This window comes from Oryctolagus cuniculus, chromosome 9 (assembly GCF_051225735.1).
Source record: "Oryctolagus cuniculus isolate XC-2025 breed Fujian yellow rabbit chromosome 9, ASM5122573v1, whole genome shotgun sequence".
Lineage (NCBI taxonomy): Eukaryota > Metazoa > Chordata > Mammalia > Lagomorpha > Leporidae > Oryctolagus > Oryctolagus cuniculus.
Window position 1 is genome coordinate 34717484 of NC_142875.1, and position 26616 is coordinate 34744099.

Sequence of the window (26616 nt, forward strand, 5' to 3'; positions counted from 1 at the left end):
TGGGAAAGCAGAGGAAACTGGTCCCTGCTTCCACATGGGAGACCTAGAAGAAGCTCCAGGTTCTTGGCTTTGGCCTGGCACAGCCCTGGCCACTGTGGCCATTTGGGGAGTGAACCAGTGGATGGAAGAACTTTCTCCCTCCATCTCCCCACTCTCTCTGTAACTATGCCTTTGAAAATAAATAAAAATCAATCTTTCTGAAAAAGAGAAAACCTTACATTTCTTATCAGAAGTATTTTAGAGAAAACTAATTTTTACAAATAAGAGTATCTCTGTCTACTTGTTTAAGATACAGATGTTATATACAAGACCATTTTCAACAACTGTAGTGAAGCACACATATTCATATGTTCATGCTGCACATTCATGCAGGACCTGATATTGCTGAAATAAAGTCTTTATTTCTGAACATTCCAAAACAGCAGTGTACACAGTAACAAATATTAAGTCATATACCATAAGAAAGCATTCATTAGTGCAAATGGGTTTTGTAAAAGGTCTATCAAAAAGATTTATTTGCTTTAAAATGCATTCGTTTCCAGAAGCATTGTTAATAAAACATTACAGTTTCATCCTTTGTTATAAAGTATCGAAAATCAATTGTGGTATAGTAGCAAACATTGCAGGTATTAAGTGCAATGAGCTTGTGATGCCATTATAAATATGAAACCCATGTATGACAATAAATTAACAATGAAAAAGACAAGACCACTTAACTCTGCTGTCTGGCTATCTCCACGTAATGTTTTAGAGTTTATGTTGTGCTGATTCAACATAAAATTATGCCTCTCAAATTGTATGGTGTATTTTTGCTGCTATATCCCTAGAGCTAAAAAAATAGTACCTTACCACAAAAATATTTTTATGGCACAAAATTTAAGTTGTTCCAGAGTGGTTCACATAGGTGTAAAAAGAAATAGGCACAAAAAATAAAATTCCTGTAAACTATAAAAAAGTAAATTTCAAAGCATACATTATAGAACCTAGTTGTGAATATGCAATGTATTAAAATACAGAACATGGAATGGAAAAATGTTTAGAACACATGAGTAATTGAACATGTTACTTTAAAAAAACTCATATGGCAAAGCATTATTGATACATCTCAATTCTCTCAAAAAGTAGTCAGGTACAGAGCAGTTCTACAAAAACTTCCTAGATCTAAGTGTCACAATACTGCACCCACGGATCTGGGAATGGTGCAGTATCTCAGGCAAATATTTAAGTGCAATAATTAGTCTCTGGTGCTTGGTCCTTGAAAAACAATTCAGTAAATACATCAAAATGCAAACAGGAAAGAATATTCCAGTATCCACCGTTACCCAGCCAGCTAGGTAACACAACCCTCATTTTCACTTCTTTCCCATTCTTCAAAGGAACATTAAACTGCATCAGTAGCAACCATCTCTCCAATTTCCATCCCTCAGAGTGCTGAGTGAAGACAGAGGCTTTGGAGGCTGAAGGAAACTATGGAGGGATGAGAAAAGGAAACAGACGGTTAGTAATCCCATGAGGCCCATCACTGTCCTTGGTCTCCACTCCCATCAACTCCCCCCCTCCAGGAATGACATGCCACTGCAGCTGTCCCAAATATACTTCATGTTTCACACTCTGGGCCTTCACAGCATGCTTGTCTGCTAAAGCTCCAGTGCACAGCACCACGAAAGTGCCAAGTGCACACTTTAGCAACATAAATGTAAAAACATTCTTAAATCAGAAAGAAACAGATAAACTCTTTAACAGAAAAAGTTCTAAAAGCACAAATCGTTACTTCATCGATGACAAATAAGCAAATGAACATGAAAAAAAAAAAAACTTTCAATGTTCTAACACCTGAAGATTGTCTGTCAGACTAACAAAGCATTTTTTTTGGAGTCATTTGTATTTTATGCTGAACTTTTAGAGACATAACAAGCAGCAACCAGGACACAAGATAGACTATCTGGTTTCCCTAGGATTTAGTTTCAGGAACGTCCAGTGGTTTTGTGGTCTTTTTTTTTTTTTTTTTTTTTTAAGTTTATTTCTAAAAGTTGTATATTTTACATTTAGAACTATAATTCATTAAGTTTTCTATGAGGTATGAGGTTTCTTTTTTTTTTGAAAGCTTTTATTTAATACATATAAATTTCATAGGTACAACTTTTAGCAACTGACACTATGAGAGGCCATGACTTACAAAGAATTTTAAAAGAACGGCAAAACCCAGTGATTGCTTATGTCTGAGGAAAAAGACCTCTCATTTAGGCTGGCAGGGCAAATCTTACTGGGAGCTGTAATGACAGTATGCAAGGGTGAGTGGAAGGTCCACAATAACCCACAGATACCAAAGAAGGGCATTCCATTCAGCCATGAGCACATGGTCTGGATTCACAATTACTAAGGAGAACAAACCAGAGTGTACCAACACAGAAGTGCCAAATGTTCTCTATCCGTAGGAGGATTTCCAGGAGCCTGTATTTACATTTTTGTATACAATGGTTTCTATTCTCTTTATATTAATCCAAGTGTAAAAGAAAACTAAAAACAATTAACCAACCCTACATGGAAATAACAACTACAAATTACCTTTTCAGCAACATCTAAATTAGTATTTGACTGAATAACTGCAGTCTATAGATGGGACAACTAGAAACATAAAACTGTCACACTAACAAACTTAAGAAATATGTTACAACTATCTTCCTTGACAAATATACGTTCCTGATGTCAATAGCAAAGGCCAGCAATATCAGATATATGTGAAACAGTTAACCAAATGATAAACTGGCAAAATACTACTGAAGATTAGTTACAGCAATTTCTTAAGATTTATTTGAAAGGCAGAGTTATGGACACTATGAGAAACAGTGACTTGATCAGCCCTTGTCCTGACTGTTGATGAACAACTTAATACTTTATCCCTTTTAGTATTTTTTTTTTGTTTTACTTAGTACTATTGGTTGAACTCTGTAATTAACACACAATTACTCTTAGGTGTTTAAATTTAACTAACAAGTGATCCCTGTTAAATATAAGAGTGGGAATAAGAGAGGGAGGAGATGTACAATTTGGGACATGCTCAATCGGACTTGCCCAAAATGGTAAAGCTAGAAACGTGCCAGGGGATTCCAATTCAATCCCATCAAGGTGGCATGTACCAATCCCATCTCACTAGTCCAAGTGATCAATTTTAGTTCACAATTGATCATAATGATAGGTCTAAGAGTCAAAGGCATCATATAAACAAGACTAGTGCCTGCTAATACTAACTGATAGAATTAAAAAGAGAGAACGATCCAACATGGGAAGTGAGATACACAGCAGACTCATAGAATGGCGGATGTCCTAAACAGCACTCTGGCCTCAGAATCAGCCCTTAAGGCATTCAGATCTGGCTGAAGAGCCCATGAGAGTATTTTAGGCATGGAAAGCCAAGACACTCTGGCAAAAAAAAAAAAAAAAAAAAAAAAAAAAAAAAAACCAAAAAACCACCAAACCACATAAGTGAAAGATCTCTGCAAGTGAGATCCCAGTGGAAAGAACGGGCCATCAAAAAAGGAGGTACCTTTCTCTGAAGGGAGGAGAGAGAGAACTTCCACTTTGACTATGACCTTGTCTAAATAAGATCAGAGTCGGCGAACTCAAAAGGCTTCCATAGCCTTGGCAACTCATGACAAGAGCCTAGGGTGATTACTGACGCCATAAACAAGGAGTGTCAATTTGTTAAGTCAACAACAGGAGTCACTGTGCACTTACTCCTCATGTAAGATCTCTGTCCTTAATATGTTGTACAATGTGAATTAATGCTATAACTAGTACTCAAACAGTACTTTACACTTTGTGTTTCTGTGTGGGTGCAAACTGTTGAAATGTTTACTTAATATATACTAAATTGATATTCTATATATAAAGATAATTGAAAATGAATATTGATGTGAATGGAATGGGAGAGAGAGCGGGAGTTGGGAGGGTTGCAGGTGGAAGGGAAGTTATAAAGGGGACAAAGCCACTGTAATGCAAAAGTTGTACTTTGGAAATTTATATCTGTTAAATAAAAGTTAAAAAAAAAAAGGCAGAGTTACAGAGGGAAGAGTGAGAGAGATGGAAAGAGAGATTGATCTTCCATCTGCTTATTCATTCCCCAGATAGCCACAATGGCCAGGGCTGGGCCTTGAGCCATCTTCCACTGTTTTCCCAGATGCACTAGCAGGGAGCTGAATCAAAAGTGGAGCAGCTTAATCCATTACACAACAATGCTAGCTCCATAGCAATTATTAAGCATAAGGGGTATTCTCTTGATGAGTCAGTAAAGCTCAGATGATTAATAAAGATATACATGATTGGTAAATTGTGTATTTGCATCATAAAATTTGGAGATTTTGCCTAAATTTCAACCAAATCATTAAGACTCATGCTATAATAAAATTTTTGTTGATAAAATGTGAAATTGTACATTTGCTGAGTGGTTATAATTTTTAGAGAGTCCTATAAACTGATTTAAAGTTGGAGAACTAATCTAGCCCTGTAGGAATGTAGCAGCTAGAATTGCCAATATTTTGAAGTAATAGTTTCAGAAATAATTGAATTTTACAAATCCTCTCTCAATACTGTAATGGAATCACATGTGATGAATTAACAAAATACTATAAGATATTTTGTGTCATAGCAATTGCTATGACATACTGTGACTTTTAATCATCTCTAAAGCAAAATGTAAATCCATAAGATACTGTGAAAATGTCAAGTTTTTCAAAGCAGGGATAGTACAAATAAAATCTAAAATTTCACTACATTACAAAATTCCTTCAAATATTTCTTTAACAGATAACATACCTTGATCTATGCTGCCCAGAAAATAATCCTTAAACAAAAATTTCAGGATTATTTGTATGTGAATATTTACATTCATGTACACTTCTTTGTTCCAATTAACTTACATTTTATTGAAATGTTATTTCCTGCACATGTCACATTCAATTTTTTTATATTTAGAAAAACAATTTCCTTTAAAAAATGTAAAAACATTCATAATCCTTTTATACATGAAATGGCAAGACATAGGATTTTTTTTTTGTAGTATTTTGCCTAACCATTCATACCAAATAAAAGACAGGTGCACAGCCAAACCAAAATATTTTTTTAAAAAAATTGGTTTCTGAATTTTTTTTTGACCTGAGCACCCATTACTTATAATGAGAAGACAAAAATCAAGACTACTAATGTGCACATCAATATCTAAGTCAAAAAATTACTTGCTCCTACATACCTTTTAAACTTCTACAGTGGTTCCCTCCCACTCCTCCCTCATATTCTAATTTCTTATAAGAGTTGTCTCTGTCTACTTTTGCAATTTTCTTATCTCCTACTCTCTCCTCAATCCACTTTTATAAATTTGTAATTTTAAATTTTATTTATTGTGTTTAAGAGGTAGATAGACCGACCACTCATCTCATGGCAAAGAACTCAACCCAGGTCTCCCATGTAGATGGCAGGAGCCCAATTACTTGAGCCATCACTGCTACCTCCTGGGGTCTGAATTAGAAAAAAAGCCAAAAAGTGGAGCCAGGACTCAACCTCAGGCTCTCTGATACGGGATGGCTGTCCCAGGCAGTAGATGAACAGCTGTCTCAAGTGTCAGCCCCATGCCACTTGAAGAGACTCAGTTGGAGAAGTGGACATCATAATCAGGAGGAGCTGGGCCAAAACGTCCTCTGCAAAGAACATGGAATTTTGAAGGTAAGGAAAAAATTCAACTGGGACCATATGGAACTTACCAGCAAGACTGAACTGACTACTCTTACCAAAGCCCCAGCTCAATGTCTCTATGATGTTTTTTAAACCTCAAGTGTGAGGGAGGGTATACATAAGCAGATGTACCTGAGATATTTTTCCATATTTTGGTCAAAAGTAATTGACTCAACATGCATTGGAGACCTCTTATCTGCCAGGCATAGTTCTTGGCACTGGGGATATATGGTAGGAAACAAATGAGACAACTGTCACCAGCCCTCATGGAGCTGGCAACTTAGGGTGGAAAGTCATTGGACAAAGACCTGAAGGAAGCGGATGGCAAGTCATAGCAGGGAAGAGAAACACAAAAGCACCGGAGATGCAGCTCATTCAGGAAATTAAAGAAAAAGCAGACAGCTACAGGAAAGAGTGAGTGATAAGAGAGGAAGAGAAGAGCATGATGTCACAGGGAAGGGGACCTGACCACACAACCAGACCCATCGCTTTCTAAGACAGAGGAGGACGTAACTCCGGCCACAGAGGGCAGTGACCTACCAAAGTCAAACCGAACCAAAAGGAAAATCCGGATTCTTCCTGGGGGCAATTTTAAATTCCAATCTGTAAGTGAAGTTATGCAGAGAGACGCTCACCTTCTAACAGGTTGTGCAATTTTGCTTCGAGGCAGATTACTCCCATTTATTGCCAAAGAAGGTCTTGGAAGCGCGCTGCGGCCCATTGTCCCAGACGCTGCAGCTTTGTTTGGTGTGGGGATTCCTGTGTTGGAATACAACTGCAAGCCACTGGACAAAGGCATGTTACTGCTGCCTTGAACGGTGGGACTCACGTAGGCTGTGGCTTTAAGAGGTTGTCGTACAGACACGGGAAAGTGTCCCACGCTGTGGACTCTGTGCTGAATTTGTCCTGGTGACGGAACTAGAAGAGAAAATCAAGTTCATGTGAGGAAACGTCTACTTCTATCCAACCTAAGAAATGTGTGCTATATTTGGAAGAACCTATTTTGTTTCAGAGTACAACATATATGGGGGAGTTAAAGACAGGTTCTAGGCAGCATTTTGTAATGCAAATTGCTAATGCTACATAAGACTCTCCTGTTTGGTTCACCAGCAATGCAGTGGAGTGTCTACCCACATTCAGAAGTCAGTTCTAAGCACAGTCTCCTTTCTTTTAGCAATAATAATAATCCCCTGAGTTCTTGGAAGACAAATTCTCCCTTGTTCACTTGAAGACATTCAGATTTCTTGATGCTACCTGTGGGAATGTTTTTATGAAAATAAAAAATAAGGGGACAGTTTAATAGTTGCAGTAGAAATGAAGACAGAGTGATATCTGTGGTCACAAGCAGGTTATTACAGACATCTTCTTTAAATATTCATTATGCCATTTATCTACATCCCAGGGTGACCGGTAAGACTGAATTAATCAATCCAAATGAAACTTCAGAATAGTGCCTGGCACTTAGCAACGCTCAACAAGTACTAGCTATCATCACTTGTTTGAAAAGATTTATTTATTTAAAGTCAGAGTTAGAGAGGGAGACAGAGATCTTGCATCCACCGATTCACTTCCAAGTGGACTCAATGGCCAGAGTTGGGCCAGGACAAAGCCAGGAACTTCTTTCAGGTCTCCCATGTGTGTAACAGGGGCCCAAACACTTGAGCCATTTTTGGCTGCTTTTCCTAGGCCAGGAGCATGAAGCTGGATGGGAAGTGGAGCATTCAGGACATGAACCAGCATACATATGGGATGCCAGCATTGCAGGAGGTGGCTTTAACCATTATGATACATGAGACCCAGCAGAAAATTTTAAATTCTATAATCACTTTCTCTAAAAAAAAAATCACAAATTTAACAACTCATACACACAATTCTGTTCATTTACTAAGTACCCTAGTCTCTGTTGCCTACCACCTACAATTCAGTTAAATGTGAATACATTTTCTAAAATAGTCTAATATTGAACTTAATCATAAAGTAAATGATATATTCTTTTAATAAAAATAGGAAGGGAGAATGATAAGATGTATCTATCTTTTTTTAGTTTAATATCTCTTGGAACTTTAAAAAATTAGTTTTGTTCAAGTATATATTAGGTAAAATCTATACACAGAAATGATGAAATATGAGGGAATTTCAAAGGTTCATGGAAAAACAATTAAAAGATGAGAAAAGCCACATTCCCTGCTGACTTTGAATCTGGCTGGGAGGGCTGACAGGGGGCTGCACACCTACACAGGACTGTGAGGTGCCCCAACCTCTTGACCTATCACAGGCTCCAATTGCCAAGGTGTAATCTCCACAAGCAGCTGGCTCTGGGAATGTCTCTGTTCTCTCCATGGACAGTGCAGGCTCACGGGGTCAAGTGGATCCTCAGCACCCCTTGGCCATGAGAGCCTTGCATTCTGCAACTGTGAGAATTCTGTGATTGCATGATAGGACAGGGGGTATAGCTGAGTCTCTAGGCAATCACTGTGTATGGCATCAGAGGCTCAGAAGTTGCTGACAGATTGGGGAGGGTCACTATAGAGGGTTCCTTGCTCACACTGAGGACCACGCAGATCCTTTGTGCAGTTCATGCACCAGCATGGATGGGGGCTGTAGTCACTGTGGGCTAACCCTGGTAATCGATCACATGGGAGAGATGAGGAAGGCTGTGATTACACCAACTGGTATAATCACACCCTCTCCCTTGCTGACAACTAAGGAGATCTGCCATGCCCAACTTGGGTGTCACCCTGCATTCTCCACCTACCCTGGAGCACTTATCAGAGCTTCCTGGCCACACCCAGCACATGCCACTGAGCATTCATTGAAAGAGTAGACACATCACTAAGCCACAGAGCCTTAGTTCAAAGATAAAATCCATCAGAGGAAAAAACCAATAAGAATATTCATAATGCCTAAAAATAAATGCATAAATTCAAGAAACAAGAATAAGGAAGAAAACACAATAGCACTTCAATATTAGAATGTGAAGATGATGAGATTGATGAAATTCATGAAAAGGAATTCAAAAGAATGAACAAAGGATTACTCAAAAGCAATGAGAAGCAAATTCATGAGTTAAAGATATCCATATATAACATAGGTGAAAAATTTTTGCAAGACATTGAGTTTTCAAAGAAAAAACTGAAATATTAGAAATTAATAATTCAATATGTCAAAGAGAAGATAAAAAGAAAGCCTTAACAACAAATTCAGTGAAGCAAAAGAATCTGAGCAAGAAGACAAATGTTTGGAAACATTTCAAAACCAAAAAAAAAAAAAAGAGGAAATTAGAAAAATTAAACAATATTCAGAATTTATGGGATATTATCAAATGATACAACATATGGGTCTTAGGATATCCTAAAGATATGCAAAGAGAGAATGGACTAAAAGGCTTATTCAGTGAAATAACTACAGAAAAATTCCCTAATTTGGAGAAAGAAAAGGGCATTCAAGTACAGGAAGCTCACAGAACTCCTAATAGACATGACCAGAAAAGATCTTCACCATGACACATTGTAGTCAAACTTCCAAGAGTAAAACATAAAGAAAAGATTCTGGGGCAGGCGCCGTGGCTCACTTGGCTAATCCTCTGCCTGTGGCGCCGGCATCCCATATGGGCACCAGGTTCTAGTCTCAGTTGCTCCTCTTCCAGTCCAGCTCTCTGCTGTGGCCCAGAAGGCAGTGGAGGATGGCCCAAGTGCTTGGGCCCTGCACCCGCATCAGAGACCAGGAAGAAGCACCTGCTCTTGGCTTCAGATCAGCGCAGGGCGCCAGCCACAGCGCATCGGTCACAGCGGCCATTGGGGGGTGAACCAATGGAAAAAAAAGGAAGACCTTTCAATCTGTCTCTCTCACTGTCTAACTCTATCTGTCAAATAAATTTTAAAAAATTTAAAAAGAAAAGAAAAGATTCTAAAGTGTGCATGAGAAAAATGCCAGAATACTTTCAGAGGATCGCCAAATAGACTCACAGCTGCCTTCTCGTCAGAAACTCTACAAGCTATGAGAGAATGAAGAGACACAGTCTAAGTCTTACAAGGAAAAAAATATAGCCAACACAGAAAATGAGCAGGCATAGCCATCCTAATATCAGACAATATAGACATTAACACAAAAACTATTGAGAGAAAAAGGGCATTATGTAATGATTAAGGGATAAATTCAATAGGAAAATGTGACTATAATAAATATATATGCACCCAACACCAGAGTACCTGTCGATTTAAAACAAATGTTCATGGATCTAAAGGGAGACAGATTCCAATAAAATAGTAATAAAGAAATTCAAAATTCTACTTTCATCAGTGGACAGATAAACAAGAAAAAAAAAATCAACAAAGCAGACAGCTAATCTACACTATGGACCAAATGGACTTAACTTGTATCTATAGAAAATTTCATCACACAGTTGTAGAATACACATTCTTTTCATCAGTGCACAGAACTTTCTCTAGGATAGCCCACATGCTAGGCCATAAAGCAAGGCTAAGTAAATTAAAAAAATGAGTTGAAATCATTCCACAATCTTTTCTGACCACAATGGAATTAAGTTGGAAATTAACCAACCAAGAATCTTTAGAAAATAAGCAAACACATCGAGACTGAACAACACACTCCTAACTGAACAGTGGATCATCAAGGAAATTAAAATGGAAATAAAAAATTCCTGGAAATGAATTAAGATGACAACACAACATGTCAAAACTTATGGGATACGGCAAAAGCAGTGTTAAAAGGAAAGTTTCCAGAAATTGGTGCCTACATTAAGAAACTGGAAAAGCATCAAATAAATGAGCTATCAATGTATCTCAAGGAACTAGAAAAAAAAAAAAAAAAGCCAAACCCAAAATGAGGAGGAAGAAATAATTAAAATTAGAGAATAAACAAAATTGAAACAAAAAATATAAAAGATCAGTGAAATGCAGAGCTGAAACAAAAAAGAGAGGGATAAGATACAAATCAATAGAATTAGAGATGAAAAAAGAAAAGTAACAACTGATACCACAGACATAAAAATAATCATCAGCAATTACTACAAAGAGCTGTATGCCAACAAATTACAAAACCTAGAAGTAAACCTGGACACATACAATCTACCAAAATTGAGTAATGATGACACAGAAAACAAAAACAGACCAACAACAAAGATGGAGATTGATTCAGTAAGAAAGACCCTTCCAACAAAGAAAATCCAGGACTGGATGGCTTCATTGCTGAATTCTATCAGATTTTTTAAAAAATATTTTATTTATTTATTTGAGAGGCAGAGTTACAGATAGAAGTGTCTTCCATTGTTGGTCTACTCCCCAAATGGCTGTAATGGCTGGTGCTGGGACAATCAGGAGCAAGGAGCTTCTTCTGGCTATCCTATCTGGGTGCAGGGGCCCAAGCACCTGGGTCATCTTCCACTGCTTTCCCAGGAAAGAGAGCTGCATCTGCAGTGGAACAGCCAGGACTCAAACCAGTGCCTATATGGAATGCCAGTCCTGCAGGTAGAGGCCCAAACCACTATACCACAGTGCTGCCCTCTGCCAGACTTTTTCAAGAAGAACTAATTCCAACTCTTCTCCATCTATTCAAAACAAATGAAAGGGGAAGGATCCTCCCAAACTGTTTTTCTATAAGGCCAGCAACACCTTAATTCCTGTACCAGAAAAAGATGCAACAAGGAAAAAGAACTATAGACCAATATCACTAATCAACACATATGCAAAAATCCTCAACAAAATACTAGCTAATTGAGTGCAACAACACATCAGAAAATTCACCCAAACCAAGTAGAATTTATCCTTGACATACAGGGATGGTTCAATATTTGGAAATCAATAAATGTCATACATCACATTAATAATTTGAAGAATACAAACCACATAATTATCTCAATAGATGCAGAGAAAGCATCTGATAATATACAACATCATTTCATGATAAAAACCTTAAGCAAACTGGGTAAAGAAGGAACATTCTTCAACCCCATCAAGGCAATTTATGACAAATATCTAGCCAGAATCTTACTGAATGGGGAAAAGTTAGAAGCATTTCCACTAAGATCTGGTAAAAAGACAAGGACGCCCACTTTTACAACTGCTATTTAATACAGTCCTAGAAGTTTTAGCCTGAGTCATTAGGCAAGAAAAAAAAATAAAAGGGATGCAAATTGGATAGAAGGAAGTCAAATTATCCCTATCTGCAGATGACATGATTGTATATATAGGGGATCCAAAAGACTCCATTAAGAGACTATTTGAGTGTTCCAAAATGGTGGAATAGTGACAGGATGGTTTGTCTTACACAGGAAAAATTAGCATTAAAAAAAGAGAGAGTACATTCTCAGGATAAAAATGCAGGACAGCCTGGTAGGAGACAACCCTCAGAGTAGTGGAAGTGGTCTGGACCCTGCTGAGAGAGAGAGTGAGAGAGAAAACAAACAAACAAACAAACAAACAAAAAAAAAAAAAAAAAAAAAACAGAAAATCTGCTGATCTGGATTAAGGGAGGACAATACCTAACCTGGCAAGCCAGGTGAGAGGGGACTCCATAGGCCCACAGTGCTGCTGATACATCAGGAGGGAAAGCTTAGTGAACTGCTACTGGAGTTCCTTGCAGATATCCCACAAGCAGGGTGAAAAACAGAGACAAAAAAAAAGGCAGAGGTACATCTGTCCCTCCACCCCCATCACCACTGTAGTGGAAACTGTGGACAGCAGGGGGAGAGCTGACACTACTGTTGGACACAGGCAGGAGGCAGCCACCCCTACACTGGTAGCCTGGCAACATGAGGTGAGGGAAAAAAGTGGCATAAGGGAGACTGCTATTTGCCCTGCAACCACAGATATAGTCAGAGAGAAAAAAAATGCCAAGAAACAAAGGCAAAAATCAAAAATAAGGAAGACTCCCTGAGCCCCTCAAAGGAACACTACAACATTTCAACATTAGAATATGAAGAGATGGAGGAAATGCCAGAAATGGAATTCAAAAAACGAATCATCGGATTACTTAGAAGCAAGTGTTGGAAAATGCCAAAAAATTGAAATCATACCATGTACATTCTCAGAACACGATGGAATGAAGTTGGAAAACAACAACTTAGGAGTCTCAAGAACATATACAAATACATGGAGATTGAACAACATGCTCCTGAATGCACAGTGGGTCATAGAAGAAATCAAAAGAGATATCAAAAACTTTCTGGAAACAAATGAAGATGACAACACAACATACCAAAACCTATAGGGTACAGCAAAAGCAGTGTTAAAAGGAAAGTTTATAGCAATTGGGGTATACATTAAAAATTTAGAAAGGCACCAAATAAATGAGCTAACGATTCATCTGAAGGACCTAGAAAAACAACAAATCAAACTCAAAACTAGTAGGAGAAAAGAAATAATTAAAATTAAAGAAATCAACAAAACAAACAAATACAAAAGATCAGGAAAATAAAAAGCTGGTTCTTTGAACAAATAAAGGAAATAGACACACCATTGACCCAAGTAACCAAAAAAAAGGAGAGATAAGACACAAATTAATAAAATTAGAGATAAAAAAGGTAATGTAACACACCATAGAAATACTAAGAATCATCAGAAATTACTACAAAGAGCTGTGTGCCAAAAAACTGGGAAACCTAGCAGAAATGGATAGATTCCTGGACACAGACAACCTACTTACATTGAGCCATGAGAATAGAGAAAACCTAAACAGACCCATAACCAAGACAGAAATTCAGTCAGTAATAAAGATCCTCCCAACAAAGAAAAGCCCAGAACCGGATGGCTTCACTGCTGAATTCTACCAGACATTTAAAGAATTAACCCCAATTCTTCTCAAGCTACTCAAGACAATTGAAGGGGAGGGAATCCTCCCAAATTCTTTCTATGAATCCAGTATCACATTAATTCCCAAACCTGAAAAAAGTTACAACTGAGAAAGAGAACTACAGACCAATTTCCCTGATGAACATAGAAGCAAAAATTCTCGACAAAAATCCAGCCAATCGAATCCAACAAGACATCAGAAAGATCATTCACCCAGACCAACTGGGATTTATCTCTGGGATACAGTGATGGTTCAACATGTGCAAATCAATGTGATATATCACATTAACAAATTGAAGAACAAAAACCATATGATTATCTTAATAGATGCAGAGAAAGCAATTGACAAAATACACCACCCTTTCATGAAAACTCTAAGCAAGTTGGATATAGAAGAAACATTCTATAATCTTATGAGTATAAAATAGACTGAGAATAGATCATTGTAAAAATTAAAGGAAGGAATTGGAAAGGAAGGAAGACGGAGTTTGGCAGCATGAGCAGGAGAGAGGGTAGGATGGGAAGTATTAACAGGCTCCTAAGTCTGCATACATGAAATACATAAAGCTTGTTCACCTTAAAATTTTTAAAATTTCCCAACATGAAATCTATCCCTAAACAACCAAGGATCCTGGGAATTTAACCATGTCAATGCAATCATTTTGACATTAACTGAAGAAATACAGGTGCACTTTAAAGATTTATTTTTGAGAAAAACAAAAGGCAGAAGGAGCCAAATCCGGATGATAAAGTAGATACCTAATGACTTCCCATCAAAATTCATGCAAAACTGCCCATCTAAGATGAAAAATGAGCTGCAATATGTCGCTCCTCCGCGGGCTTGGAGGAGAACGACACCGGACCTGTTTTCTTTGCCTGGTCCTTCCTGGATTTGCTGCCCGCTCCCCCGCCTCCGTGGAGGAGCGGCCCCCGCCACTCCCCCGCTTTCGCGGAGGAGCGGCACCAACGAGCTCTCCAACCGACTCTCTCAGGGGGGCCCTGCATGTTGTCTGTCTCCCCCTTTTATAGTCCTCTCCCACCAATCCATGCTCCGCTGCCCGCGTGCCTAGCACGTCGCTTTCCTCCAATCAGAGGTTGGATCAGGAATCAGCTAATTGAGGAAGCAGCTGTGTAAGATTTGTTTACTCCCTCTCAGCGCCATATGGTGGGAGATCAGACGCATAGAGTTAGTTTCAGTCCACAGTCTCAGTACTTATTTGTCTCCCGGACACCACGCCATGTTGCGGGAGACGGACCCTGCTCCCCACAGTAATAGTGTCATGGTGGACAGACCTCTGAAGGAGCTTTCCTTGTCATTTTCCTGCTAAGCTCTGGCTAGCTTTCCCAAAATGCTCTCAGAATATGCAGGGTTATCATTCATTGGTCCTCCAAGAAGTCAACAAGCAATACACCTTAAGCATCTCAAAATCTGTTGCCATGGCCTTGGATCTTAATGAATCCGCTTTGGCAGGATTTTTCTCTTGCTCTTGGAAGCCATTGTTTTATTTGTACTTTGTCTTAAAAATTGTACTGATGAAGCCACATTTCATCTCCTGTTATAACTGTTGGAAAAAACACTTCAGGATCATAACTCCGTGTGTTTAAGATTTTCATTGAAAACTCTGCTCATCTCCAGCTGATAAGAGAACAATTTTGGCACTCTGCAGAACATAGTATACTAATTTTTCAGTGAAAATTATGTCCTCTGAACCAGTTAAGATGTCTCTGGTGTTCACTACTGTTTCTGCTGTTAATTGTTTATTATATTCAATTAAGGCATGAGCAAGATATACTTCTTCCTCATAAATATAGATGTCTGTCACTATGGGCTTAATCTTCAACACTATCACCTCTTTTAAATTTTGGACTAACATGTAATCCGTGTATGTTTTGCAACATACAGTACAATATCTCAACATATATACAAAGCACAAACCCATCACACCAAGCAATTAGGATTTCCATTTCATTTTCTTTATATTTGGAGCTAATTCTTCTCTTCTACTTTATACAGAATTTATCATCATGAACCCACTCTTCTGCAGAACAGCAGAACCCACTTTCATCAGGATATTTTGTTACCATTATTCAAGCTACCTCACCCTTCTCAGCCTCTAGGAATTACTATTCTTTAATGGAAAATGTACATGTATACACAGATTTGTATGTTCTAACACCCACATGTGAGACGACATGCAGTATTTATCTGTTTGGTATATTTCTTCACTTAAAATTACAATCTCCAGTTCAATCCATTTCGTTCCAAATGTCAGGATTCCATTTTTATGGCTCAAAAATACTCTATGTACCACATTTTCTTTATCCATTCATCCATCAACATACATCAAGATTGATTTAATATTGTGGTTTAACTATTGGGAATAGTGCTGCAATAAACATGGGAGTGCAGCTACTTTTTCATAAGCCAATTACAGATCTTTTGGATAGATATCCAGAAATGGGATAGTTGGGTCACAAGGTAGCGCTGTTTTTTTGAGCAACGTTCACACTGTTCTCCATAACAGCTATACGAATTTGCCTTCCCAACAATAGGACATCATAGTATTCTTTTGTCCATGCCCTTGCAAGTATTTATTATTTTTGGCGTTTTCTATATACTTGGCCACTCTAATGGGAATGAGATGATACTTCACCGTGGTTTTGACAGACATTCCCTTCATGGACAGAAATGCTGAGTACTTTTTATTCACTCATTGGTTGGCAATTTTTTTCTTTTGAAAAATGTCTATTCAGATCCTATTCTACTTCTTAGCTGGACTGTTTAATTCCTTGTATATTCTGGACATTAATGCTTTATCAGATGAATAGTTTGCAAATATTTGTCATTTTTTTTCAGCTGTCTTCTCTTGCTGTTTCCTTTGCTGTGCAGAAGCATCTCAGTTTGATGCAATCCTATTTTGCATTTGTTGTCTGGGATTCTTATCCAAAAAGGCATTGTCTATGCCAATGTGCTTAAAGCTTCTATTTTCTTCCATTGCCTGGTTTCAGGTATTATGGCTAGATCTTGGATCCATCTGGATATGACTTTTTAGTGCGAAGTTGGGGGAAGTTAGTGAGGAGGCCTCAATTCAGTCTTCTGACCATGGATATCCAGTTTTGTCAATACCTTTTGGTTCTGATGAATGGATTCATTTCTGAGATACTGGGTTCCACTGGTCTATTTTGTTTGTATGCGAACCTGTAAATTATGTTGGGTAGTATGGATATTTTATTATACCAAGATATGAAATTGGAAAGCCTTTCCATTGTTTGTATTCAATTTCTTTCACTACTGTTTGGTAATTTTCACTGTACACGTTTTTCATACTCTCGCTTATATTTATTCCATGGTAGCATTTGTAGCTATCGTGAATAGGACTCCTCTTCCAAATGCTTTTCAGCAAGTTCATTACTGCTATATAAAAATGCTGGTTTTTGCATGCTGATTTTATATCCTGTAAGTTTACTCAATTATACATCCGCCCTAATAGTCTTTTGGTAGAATCTTTCAATTTCTATATGTATACATAATACATTGTCATCTAAGAAAAGGAAAAAAAAAATATTTCCAATTCATATTCCTTTTCCTTCTACCTCTGGTCCAATGGCTCTAAAACTTTAGCATCATAATAAGAGCAATCAGAGTGTACACCCTTGTCTGGTTCTACATCTTAAAGGAAATGTTTTCAGCTTCTTCCCATTCAATAAGATGTTGGTTGTGGATCTGTCATATACAGCCTTTATTATGTTAAGGGATGTCACTTCTACACACAATTTGTTCAAGGTTTTTATCATAAATCAATACTGTTTTATCTAATGATTTTTCTGCATCTAATGAAATGTTTTTATTCTTCATTCTATTCATGTATTCTGTTTACTGATTTGTATATGCTTTACCACCATTCCTGCATCTCCAGGAAAATATCGCTTGGCCAGGGTGAACAATGTGTTGTTGAATTTTATTTGCTACTATTCTGCTCTGAACTTTTTTTTAACTATGTTCATCAAAGGTTAGGGAAGCAACAAAATGCTGGTTTCAAGGAATGAGTTTTTTAGGGTTCTAATTTTTTCAGTTTTTTTGGAATAGTATAACAACTGGAACTCATTCTTCTGTAAATGTAGCTTAAATGCAGTGGTAAACTCAGGTGGCTGTGAGCTTTTGTTAGATTTTTATTATAGATTTAATAAAATTCTTAGTTTAGGTTCTATACATTTAGTTCAATTTTGGTAAGCTATATGTAGCAAAGAATTATCTTCTAGATTTTTCAACTTCTTGGTATATAATTCATAAGTCCTTAATAATGTTTTATATATCCACAGTTCCTTTGTAATATCCCCCTTTTCATCTGTAATTTGCTTTTTCTTAGTTGGTCTAGCTAAAGCTTGATTTTTTTCAAAATTCTAACTAATTAGTTTCTAATTCATTTGATTCTACATTGATATTATTTCTCCTCCCCCCACTCCCATTTTGAGTTTTGGTCTTGTTTAAGAGCTTAAAGTATACTATTGGGTTTGTTTTTTTTAATGTAGGCATTTATTACTATAAACTTCCCTCTTAGAACTTTTGTTCCATTGCCTAAGTTTTGATTTGTTGTGTTTCCATTTGTCTTAAGGAATTTTAAAACTTTTAATTTCTTCAATGACCAATTCATTCAGGAGCATGTAGTTCAGTCCCCATGTATTTGCATAATTTCTAGTTTTTCACTATTAATTTCCTGTTTTATTACAATGGCATTGTGAAAGCTACATAATTTTAGCTTTTATTTGTTGAGACTTTTTTGTGACCTAGTATGTGCTCTGTCCTCAAAATTGTTCCATGTGTAGATGAAGAGAATGTATAGGATATTAGATGGAATGTTCTGGAAAAGCCAGGTCCATTTTGTTTAGTGTAGGTTAACTCTAATGTTTGATTTTATTTTTTACTCTGCATCTTTCTGTTGATGAAGGTGGAGCAAAGGCTCCTCATTGTTACCACTTTAGAGTTAAAACTTTGCTTTATAAAATTGGGCTCTCTGGCATCAGATGCATACACATTTACAATCATACGTATTTGTTGAACTGATACCCTGACCATGATACAGCAACTTTTTCTCTTTTTCCAAGTTTTGCCTTAAATTCTATTTCATACAAGTATAGCAACTCCCACTTTGTTTCCCCTGCATGGAATATTATTTTCCACCCTTTGACTTTGAGTCTGTGTGTGTCTTTGCTTGTGAAGTCAGCTTCTTGTAGGAAGGACATCATTGGGTCTTTTTTTTTATCCATTTATAGTTGGTGAATTTAGTCTATTTACTTTCAAAGTTATTGATAAATAATGGCTCAGTACTGTCTTTTCAATTTTTGTTTATCCAGAACACCTTTTGTTACCTTTCTAACAGGTTTCAAACTTGTAAATATTTTCATGTTGAAAGTTCTGTTTGTTTCTGTATGTAGAACACCCTTAAGCATCTTTTATAAGGCTAGTCTTTGTGGCTATAAGTTCTTCTAGTTTCTGCTCATATTAGAAAGTATTTCTTCATTTAGGAAAGACAGCTGTGCTGAATAAAGTCTGGGTCAGTAGTTTTTTTCTTTCAGAACCAGGAGTGTATCATCAAATCCCCTCTTGGCCTGTAATGCTTCTGTTCAAAAATTAACACTAATGGAGGGTTTTTGTTATTTAAGACTTATTTGACAGTCGGTTACATAACAGCAGGGAGGGAAAGAGATCTTCCATCTGCTAGTTCACTCCCCAGATGGCTGCAATGGCCGGGGCTGGGCCAGGCTGAAGCCAGGAGCTTCATTTGATCTCCCACGAGGGTGCAGTGGCATAAGCACTTGGCCCATCTTTTGCAGTTTATCCAGGCACGTTAGCAGGGAGCTGGCTCAGAATAATGGCAGCCAGGACATGAACAGGCACCCAATCAGGATGTTGGCAAGGGAAGCAACATGTTAGGTCACAAAGTCAGCCCCAGCAGTTTCTCTTCAAAGTGATCTCACTCTTTCCTCTTGCAAATTTCAGAATTCTGTGTTGTACTTTTGGGATTTGAACAGTCCATGTGAGATTCTTTTCCTATCATGTCTATTGGGCAGCCTATGGGACCCTCTAAACTTAGAGGTCCACTCATTTCTTCAGATTGGGGAAATTTTCAACTATTATTTCACTGAATAGGTTTTTCTAAGCCTCTAAGCTTTTCCTCTTAAGATTTTGAACTCAACTTTTCATTTGACCTAATGAGTTCTTCATGTCTAAAATTTGTTTGATTCATTAAGATCCCTCTTTGCTGAATTTCTTATTCACATTATGCATTAATTTCAAAATCTCATTCATCTGTTTGTATTGTCATGTAGCTCTGATTATAATCACTCATTTGATTTCTTAGGCATTTCATCAGTCTTTGTAGTCTGATATTAAAATGTTGCTGTGTTCCTTTAAGGGAGTTATATTGCCTTGCTTCTTCATATTTCTCAAGTCCCTACATTGATGTTTGTGCATCTGGCAGATTTATTGTTTCTATTGCTTTTAAAAGGTCGGTTTCATGAACCAAATGCCTGTCCCTGAATGTGTGCCTTTGGGTGTTAATTTGCAAGGCTGTTTTGGATCTAGTTCCACTTGCATGCCACAGTGCAGTCTCCCTATATCTTCCTTCACTGTATTCAATGGTGGAGGTAGGTAGGAATCTAGGGATTTGGGGCTCTTCTAGGGCCCACATTTGTTTGGATCCCTGACATAAGGTCCCCCACCTACCTGCTGAGGGACAGAGTGGCATCGCAGGTGTTGCCTGCTGGTGCTGGGAGCAGGCCCTGGTAGCACCTCAAGTAGGCCAGGCATGCAGATACCAGCTCAGGAGCTAGAGCTGACAGAGCAGAATTGGCACTGGGAATTGGCTGGGTTCACAGGCCCCCTCGCTACTGCCCAAGGGAGAAGCCAGAGGCTCAGGAGCATTCAGACAGGCACTGCTGGTGCCTGCTCTACTGGCTTAAGGGTCAGAGCTATGGGAGTTACGCTGACACCTTAGGTAGGGCACACTAGCCTAAAGGTGTGCATATCCTGAACTACTGTCCATGTGAAGACCAAAGCCAGAAGAGTGGCAGTGGTGCTGCAAGCAGGAAGAGGTAAAATGCAGTTCTGAGCAGCAGTACGCAGATCAGGCTAGGGTCACAGGAACCCTGACATGCAATACTGATGAGCAAAGTTCCCAATGGCACAGAGTAATGACTCAGGTGGCAGAGTGAAAAGTAATGAAGGGTATAGGGGCCTCATGTCTGAGAGGGCAGGCAGGCACCCCTACTTCTAGGGTTCTAAGGGCAGGACCCCTGCTGTTCTGCATCCCATGTACCCTGTAGTGCAGAGCACTGTATGGGCTAGTGTGCTAGGGTCACCAGTGCTCTGCTGGCTCCATCTGGATACATGAGACTGCAGTCTTTTTTTTCCACTAGTGTGGTAGAATGTCAAGGACAGGGATATTCAAGGGCATCTTCCTCCCAGGGCAGTGACTCCTCTCTCAGGCTGGTACACACTGGAAGACAATAGCAATTCTTCTCTGAATGAAAGTGTGAGATCCCCACACAGCTCTTCCTACTGGGCGTTTACACTATGGTGATCGTGGCTTCCTCCCTTGGCTAGGAGGGCCCACTCAAGGTGTTCATACTGATGTGCTCCACTGAGGCTCTGCCCTTTACCCTTGTCCCTGCAATAGGGAATTCCCAGCCACTGGGCCAGGGTCTTAGTCGTCTGTTGGCTTTGTTCCTCTGTCCATGCTGCCATCTCAGCTCTCTGGGTCCTACTATGTCCTGCTGGTCTCTTACTGAGTTCAGGTGCTCTTCTTCAAGCACTCACCTTGAAACGAAGCTACTTATTTGTTGCTTTGGTTCATCTCTGTGGAAGAGGAGAGGATGCTGGGCACCTGTGTTGAGCCATCTTCCATGCCATCCCTTCTTCAAAGAAGTGATTTGTAAACTGCTGCTCTGGGCCTTGTCCTCATCAACACTTCCTAAAGCATCAGTGATTCCATTCTTCCACCCAAGCTTCACCATAAAGTTGATGTTTGCTCTTCCTTGACTTTTAGCAGTATTCATGTTGCTCTCATAAAGGCTGTTTTCAAACTGATGTCTTATCCTTCTTAGTTCCTCAAACTAGACCCTGTTCAGACATATTATAAGTTAATAGGAGTTTATCATTTTGATGGAAAAAAATCTGAAATCCATGCAAAGTGTTTTCATAACACACAGTTTCCATGTACCTTTTGAAGATCTCTCAAAAGTGCAGTCAAAATTTTTAAACAAAAACAAAGTCTATGTAAGATTCTGCCTTTGGTCTGTTTCCATTTAGCTTTGGACATAGTAAATTTCTCTTGGTTGACAAGTTCTACAATTCCTTAAGTTATTTTTTTTTAACCATGTAAATCTCAATGTGTTAATCCATCAACTGTATCAAGTCTACTACACTAATGCAATATATTAATAGGGGAACCTGGGTGAGTAGTGATAGTGAGTTATATGAGCCTTCCATGTACATTCTACTCAATTTTCCTGTAAACCTCAAAGTGCTAAAAAAAAAAAAAAAAAGTCTTAATTTTTAAGAAGTCTATATGAATTTGGCTCAACTTCTTTTTAAGGTAAATCTTAAGTCTACAGTTCTATCAACTTTCAAAGTGAACAAATTCATGGAGCCACTCTCCACCAAGATGTAAAATACACCAAAGCACCTCACAAGGATTTCTCATTTCTCCTCCCATGCAATACTTCCCAGTGTTAACTGTTATTCTCACTTTTATCACTACAGACTGGTTATTTCTATTTTGAACTTCATTGAAGTTGAATTATATAGTATGTCCTCATTTTCATCTATCTTCTCTCAGTCAACATTTTGTCAGGAGATTCATCCATGCTGCTGTATTTCTGTGTAGTATTCCATTGTACAAACACCACTATTTTTATGATGCCTTGCTGGGTTATTTCTGGAATTGGAGTTATGAACATTCTTAAACATGTTTTGGTGATTACATGCACTCAGTATGTTGGATATATATATATAAAATTCCGTAACTATTAAGATAAATGAGTTTAGCAAAGTTGCTGGATATATTATCAAAATATAAAACCCAACTGTACTCTAAATACCAACAAAGTAGTAGAAACTAAAATGTGAAAAAAAAATGCTACTTATAAAAACATAAAAACTATCCAGGAGTAAATTTAACTTAGAAATAGAAAACCTCTATAAAGAAAGCTGCCAAATATTGTTGAGACATTAAAGAAACCTTCAATGAAAGACTATTTCATATTATTGTATTAGAAACCTTAATATTGTTAAGAGTCACAAAAATGCTCCATAGACTCAATGAAATTCCAGTCAATTTCCTTTGATATGAAAACACCAAAGAGTTATGCAGGAATAGAGCTCTACTATCTTTCTTACATAAAGATAAGTGACTGCCTTTGATTTTTACAAGAAACAGATAACAAATTTTTTTTAACTAATAGGCATCATCCCAATTTTATAAATGAGAAATTAAGAACCAGAAAGAGATTAAGAAGAGACCTAAATTTAGGCCTTGGAATAAACCTGTATTTTTCCTTCTACATCATGCACACTCAAATGTAACTTCATTTGGAAGGAATAAAAAATAGACTGGTGAAAAACAAGAGCAAAATGATGTGTTTCTTCAGAGTAAAGGCATCAGGTAGATACCAAAAACAGGAGGATCTGCCAAGGAGAAAGGTTGTCTTTGTAAGACCAGTGGAAAACTAACTGCCATGCATTACTTCTGTTGCTATCCTTCAATAGAAAGAACTCTATGTCATTTTCTACTACCATTCGTTGGAAGTATAGGCACTGGTGAAGATACAAGAGTACTTCAAGTCTGTGGAGAAATGGAATGAAAAGAGAAGTTTATTTTGGTGCAAGAATTTTTTTAAACCCATGAACAGTTTTTTCATTGTATGCATGGATTTCAATTTCTTTTGGATTTTTATTTACCTTCACTTTAATTAAAAGGCAGAGAGACAGAGATCTTCCTTCCCCTGGTTGAAAGTCAAGCCAAAGCCATGAGCCTAGAACTCAATATGGGTCTCCCAAATGGGAGGTAGGGACCCAGGTATCTGAGTCATCTGCTGCTTCCCAGGGTACACATTAGGAGGAAGCTGGAATCAGCAGCAGGGCCAGAACTTGAGCCAGGTACTCAGATATGAGACATATCAAACAGTGTTTTAACCACTGAGCCAACCATCCATTCTTCAAACATGTATTGCACCAAAATAAATTAATCTTTTAATTCTACATTCCATGGACTTTTTCCAGCACCCTCATCTTGCTCAACTGTAAATGGTGAAACACAGAGAAACAGGTTATAAAGAAAGGAAACAAGTGTGCTTTAGTGTGCTTGTAAATAAAGAAGGGGGTAGTAAATTGTCTTCGTGATGGTATTACAACTAATTCAAAGTGATCTAAAAATGAGAAATCTCTATATACTTACTACAAGACTGTATTCTTGAAAGTCCGTTTCCAGCTCCGTGTAGGCTTGAGTCAAAACTCTGACTGTTTCGCACAGTGACTGGAGAGCTCACATTGCTACTGACAGCCGTTGTACTTGGCATCCGGGCTAGATTAGGCATACTTCTCCGGAGCTTATCTGGAAGAGGAAAGAATTTCACTAAGTTAAAAACTGCCAGGCTGCCGAGGTGGGGCAGCAGGTAAAGGTGCTGCCTGTGACACTGGCAGCCCATACGGGCACCAGTTCATGTCCCAGATGCTCCAATTCTGATCCAGTTTCCTACTAATAGCCTGGGAAAAGCAGAGAAGATGGCCCAAGTACTTGGGCCCCTACCACCCATGTGGGAGACCTGGATAAAGCTCTTGCCTTTGGCCTGGCCATTGTGGCTATCTGGGGAGTGAATCCACAGATAGAAGTTTTTTCTCTCTGTATCCCTTCCAAATAAATCTTTTAAAAAAAATACTATGCCAAATAAAACATTACCTTTTAGAAATCAAAAACTACATTTTGTTCAATAAAAAATGAAACTTCTAATGTGAGTCATGAATAAGCTAACAGTTATCCTCCTATATGAGAACCATTCCCCAACAAGAACAGTTCTATCCAATAGACTATTGTTAAAGAAATGTCCTACAGAGACTAGCGACAACTAGCTCATATTTGTTATTTTTAAAAGTTAGAAAGAAATCTTACTGCCATTTAATTCTTTTAGACTCTAGAAACTAAATTGCATACTTATTTAAAAAATTCTAAAAGAATCAAAACCAATACTTACCGATTCTTACACTAGCCTATGAAAATGGAACAAACAGAATTCCAACTTGAGTTGGCCTAAGATATCCACTTATCACACATTAACTCCTGGGAAATTAGTATGTTACCAGATATTTGGAGACAGACACAAAAGGAATGCTGCAATTTCTTTCTCCTGGTTAAGTATATCTTCTGCCACCAAGGGGCAGCAGAGAGGCATACACAGATCTCGATGTCAAGATTGGCAATCAGCTGCAAGACTACTAGACAAGATAATCCTGCCTTTATTAACACACTCCTCCCCTAAATTAAAATACCTACATCAGGTCACTCAAGCTCAAAGAATAAAGGCCATATATGAATATTAAGCCAAAACTTGTTCAAGTATAAAACTGGATTCATTTCTTTTGCCCCTTCATGCTCTGCCACTCCTGTATTATTTACCCAGCTGTTCAGCAAGTCTGGGAAGTCTCCTAAGAGTTACCTTTCCTTTTCACACTAGACTATTCTGCCTTATAAATATGTAATGAATTTCCATTACCACCTCCTTCAGACCTCATCATTTATCACCCATATTCTCAAGATCCTCTTAACTGGTCTCTATACACCTGTCATGTTCCTTCAATCCATCATGCATACAGTCGGTTCCACTTTACCTGGAGTACAAACTCATCCCCTTGCTTACATCCCTCCAACTCCTATTTCGCCCCCTCACCTTCATCTGAAAGCCCAAACTCCTGAGCATGACCTGGCTTAGGCCCTCAAGGTAAGGCTATGGCTCTAGCTTTATCCCCTGTCACCCCTCAACTGCTGCCACTCAGCTGCACAACAACAATAGGGGGTATCTTCTTGTACCCATGAGCATGATGGTCCTTCCACTTGGACACTCTTTCCCAATCTGTAGAAGGAATGAAAGAACAAAGGAAGAACTACTTACTGTGTATGTACTAATTAAGATGTTGGAGACACTACATGGTACATACCTGCTGTAGTGAATGTATATACACAAACATACACACACGCACTCTAAATGTTAGAGATGCTATAGTATATAACACAGGTATAGTCCCAAGAGTACTGTACTTAGAGTCTAGACTGTGTTTCTCAATCTTCTCTTTCCATTACTGATCCTAAGGAGAAAAACTAAAATTTAAACTTTAAATTAAGTTTAGTATTTCTCAAATGAAAGAAATAAAGATTAAAGAACATTCTGAAAGATAATGTTGGACTCTGTAGGATCACAAATCACTGTAATATCTAATATTTTCTTCTGCTTCTCCAAGTCTATAAAATATTTTTATCTTTTAATATATATACCCCAAGACACTGAAATAACAAATGAGGACATTCAAGACATGGTCTTTTTCTTTCAAGCAAAATCAGAATACTGAATACTAATTCAGAATGCATTCAAGGGCAAAGCTAAATCCTCCTTCTCCCCACCACCTACTGTCCTTGTTCTATTATACTTAGTCCCATTAGTTGCCGTCCTATCCAGCAATTTTCACCCCTATGCAGTGGTCTAGGGAAGGCAAAAATTAGACAAGTATAATACATGTACTTACATAACAAGTATAAGAAGAATTTGTAGAGAGCTATGATAGAAGACCAGAAAAGAGTATTCTTTCCACTATGCTAACTCCTACTCATGTTAAAACTTCTATTGTGGTGATTCTTTCTATATAAATTATGGCTGAGGTATCTACAATTCACACATTTCCATACTCTCTGCATATTCCCAGAATAGTAACACTCCAATACTGTTACTATTAGATAGATTTCTTAACTATTTTCCTCATTACAGTGGTTGTCCCCTCTTATCCACCAGGGATGTTTCAAGATAACCAGGGGATGAATGA

At 38.0% G+C, this 26616-nt stretch overlaps 1 protein-coding gene across 7 annotated transcripts in view; it reads right to left on the reverse strand.

The window, feature by feature from the left end:
- Positions 1–381: 381 nt before the first annotated feature.
- Positions 382–26616, reverse strand: part of SLAIN1 (SLAIN family member 1) — an 82109-nt gene continuing 55874 nt past the window's right edge. For all 7 annotated transcript variants that reach the window (XM_089303536.1, XM_089303535.1, XM_008260074.5 and 4 more), the window contains 3 exons: positions 23987–24142; positions 6360–6642; positions 382–1467 (listed from right to left, as the gene is read on the reverse strand). In XM_089303536.1, coding sequence (XP_089159662.1) covers positions 1392–1467; positions 6360–6642; positions 23987–24142 — 515 coding nt within the window. In that variant the 3' untranslated portion in view covers positions 382–1391. The remainder of the gene's footprint in view (positions 1468–6359; positions 6643–23986; positions 24143–26616) is intronic.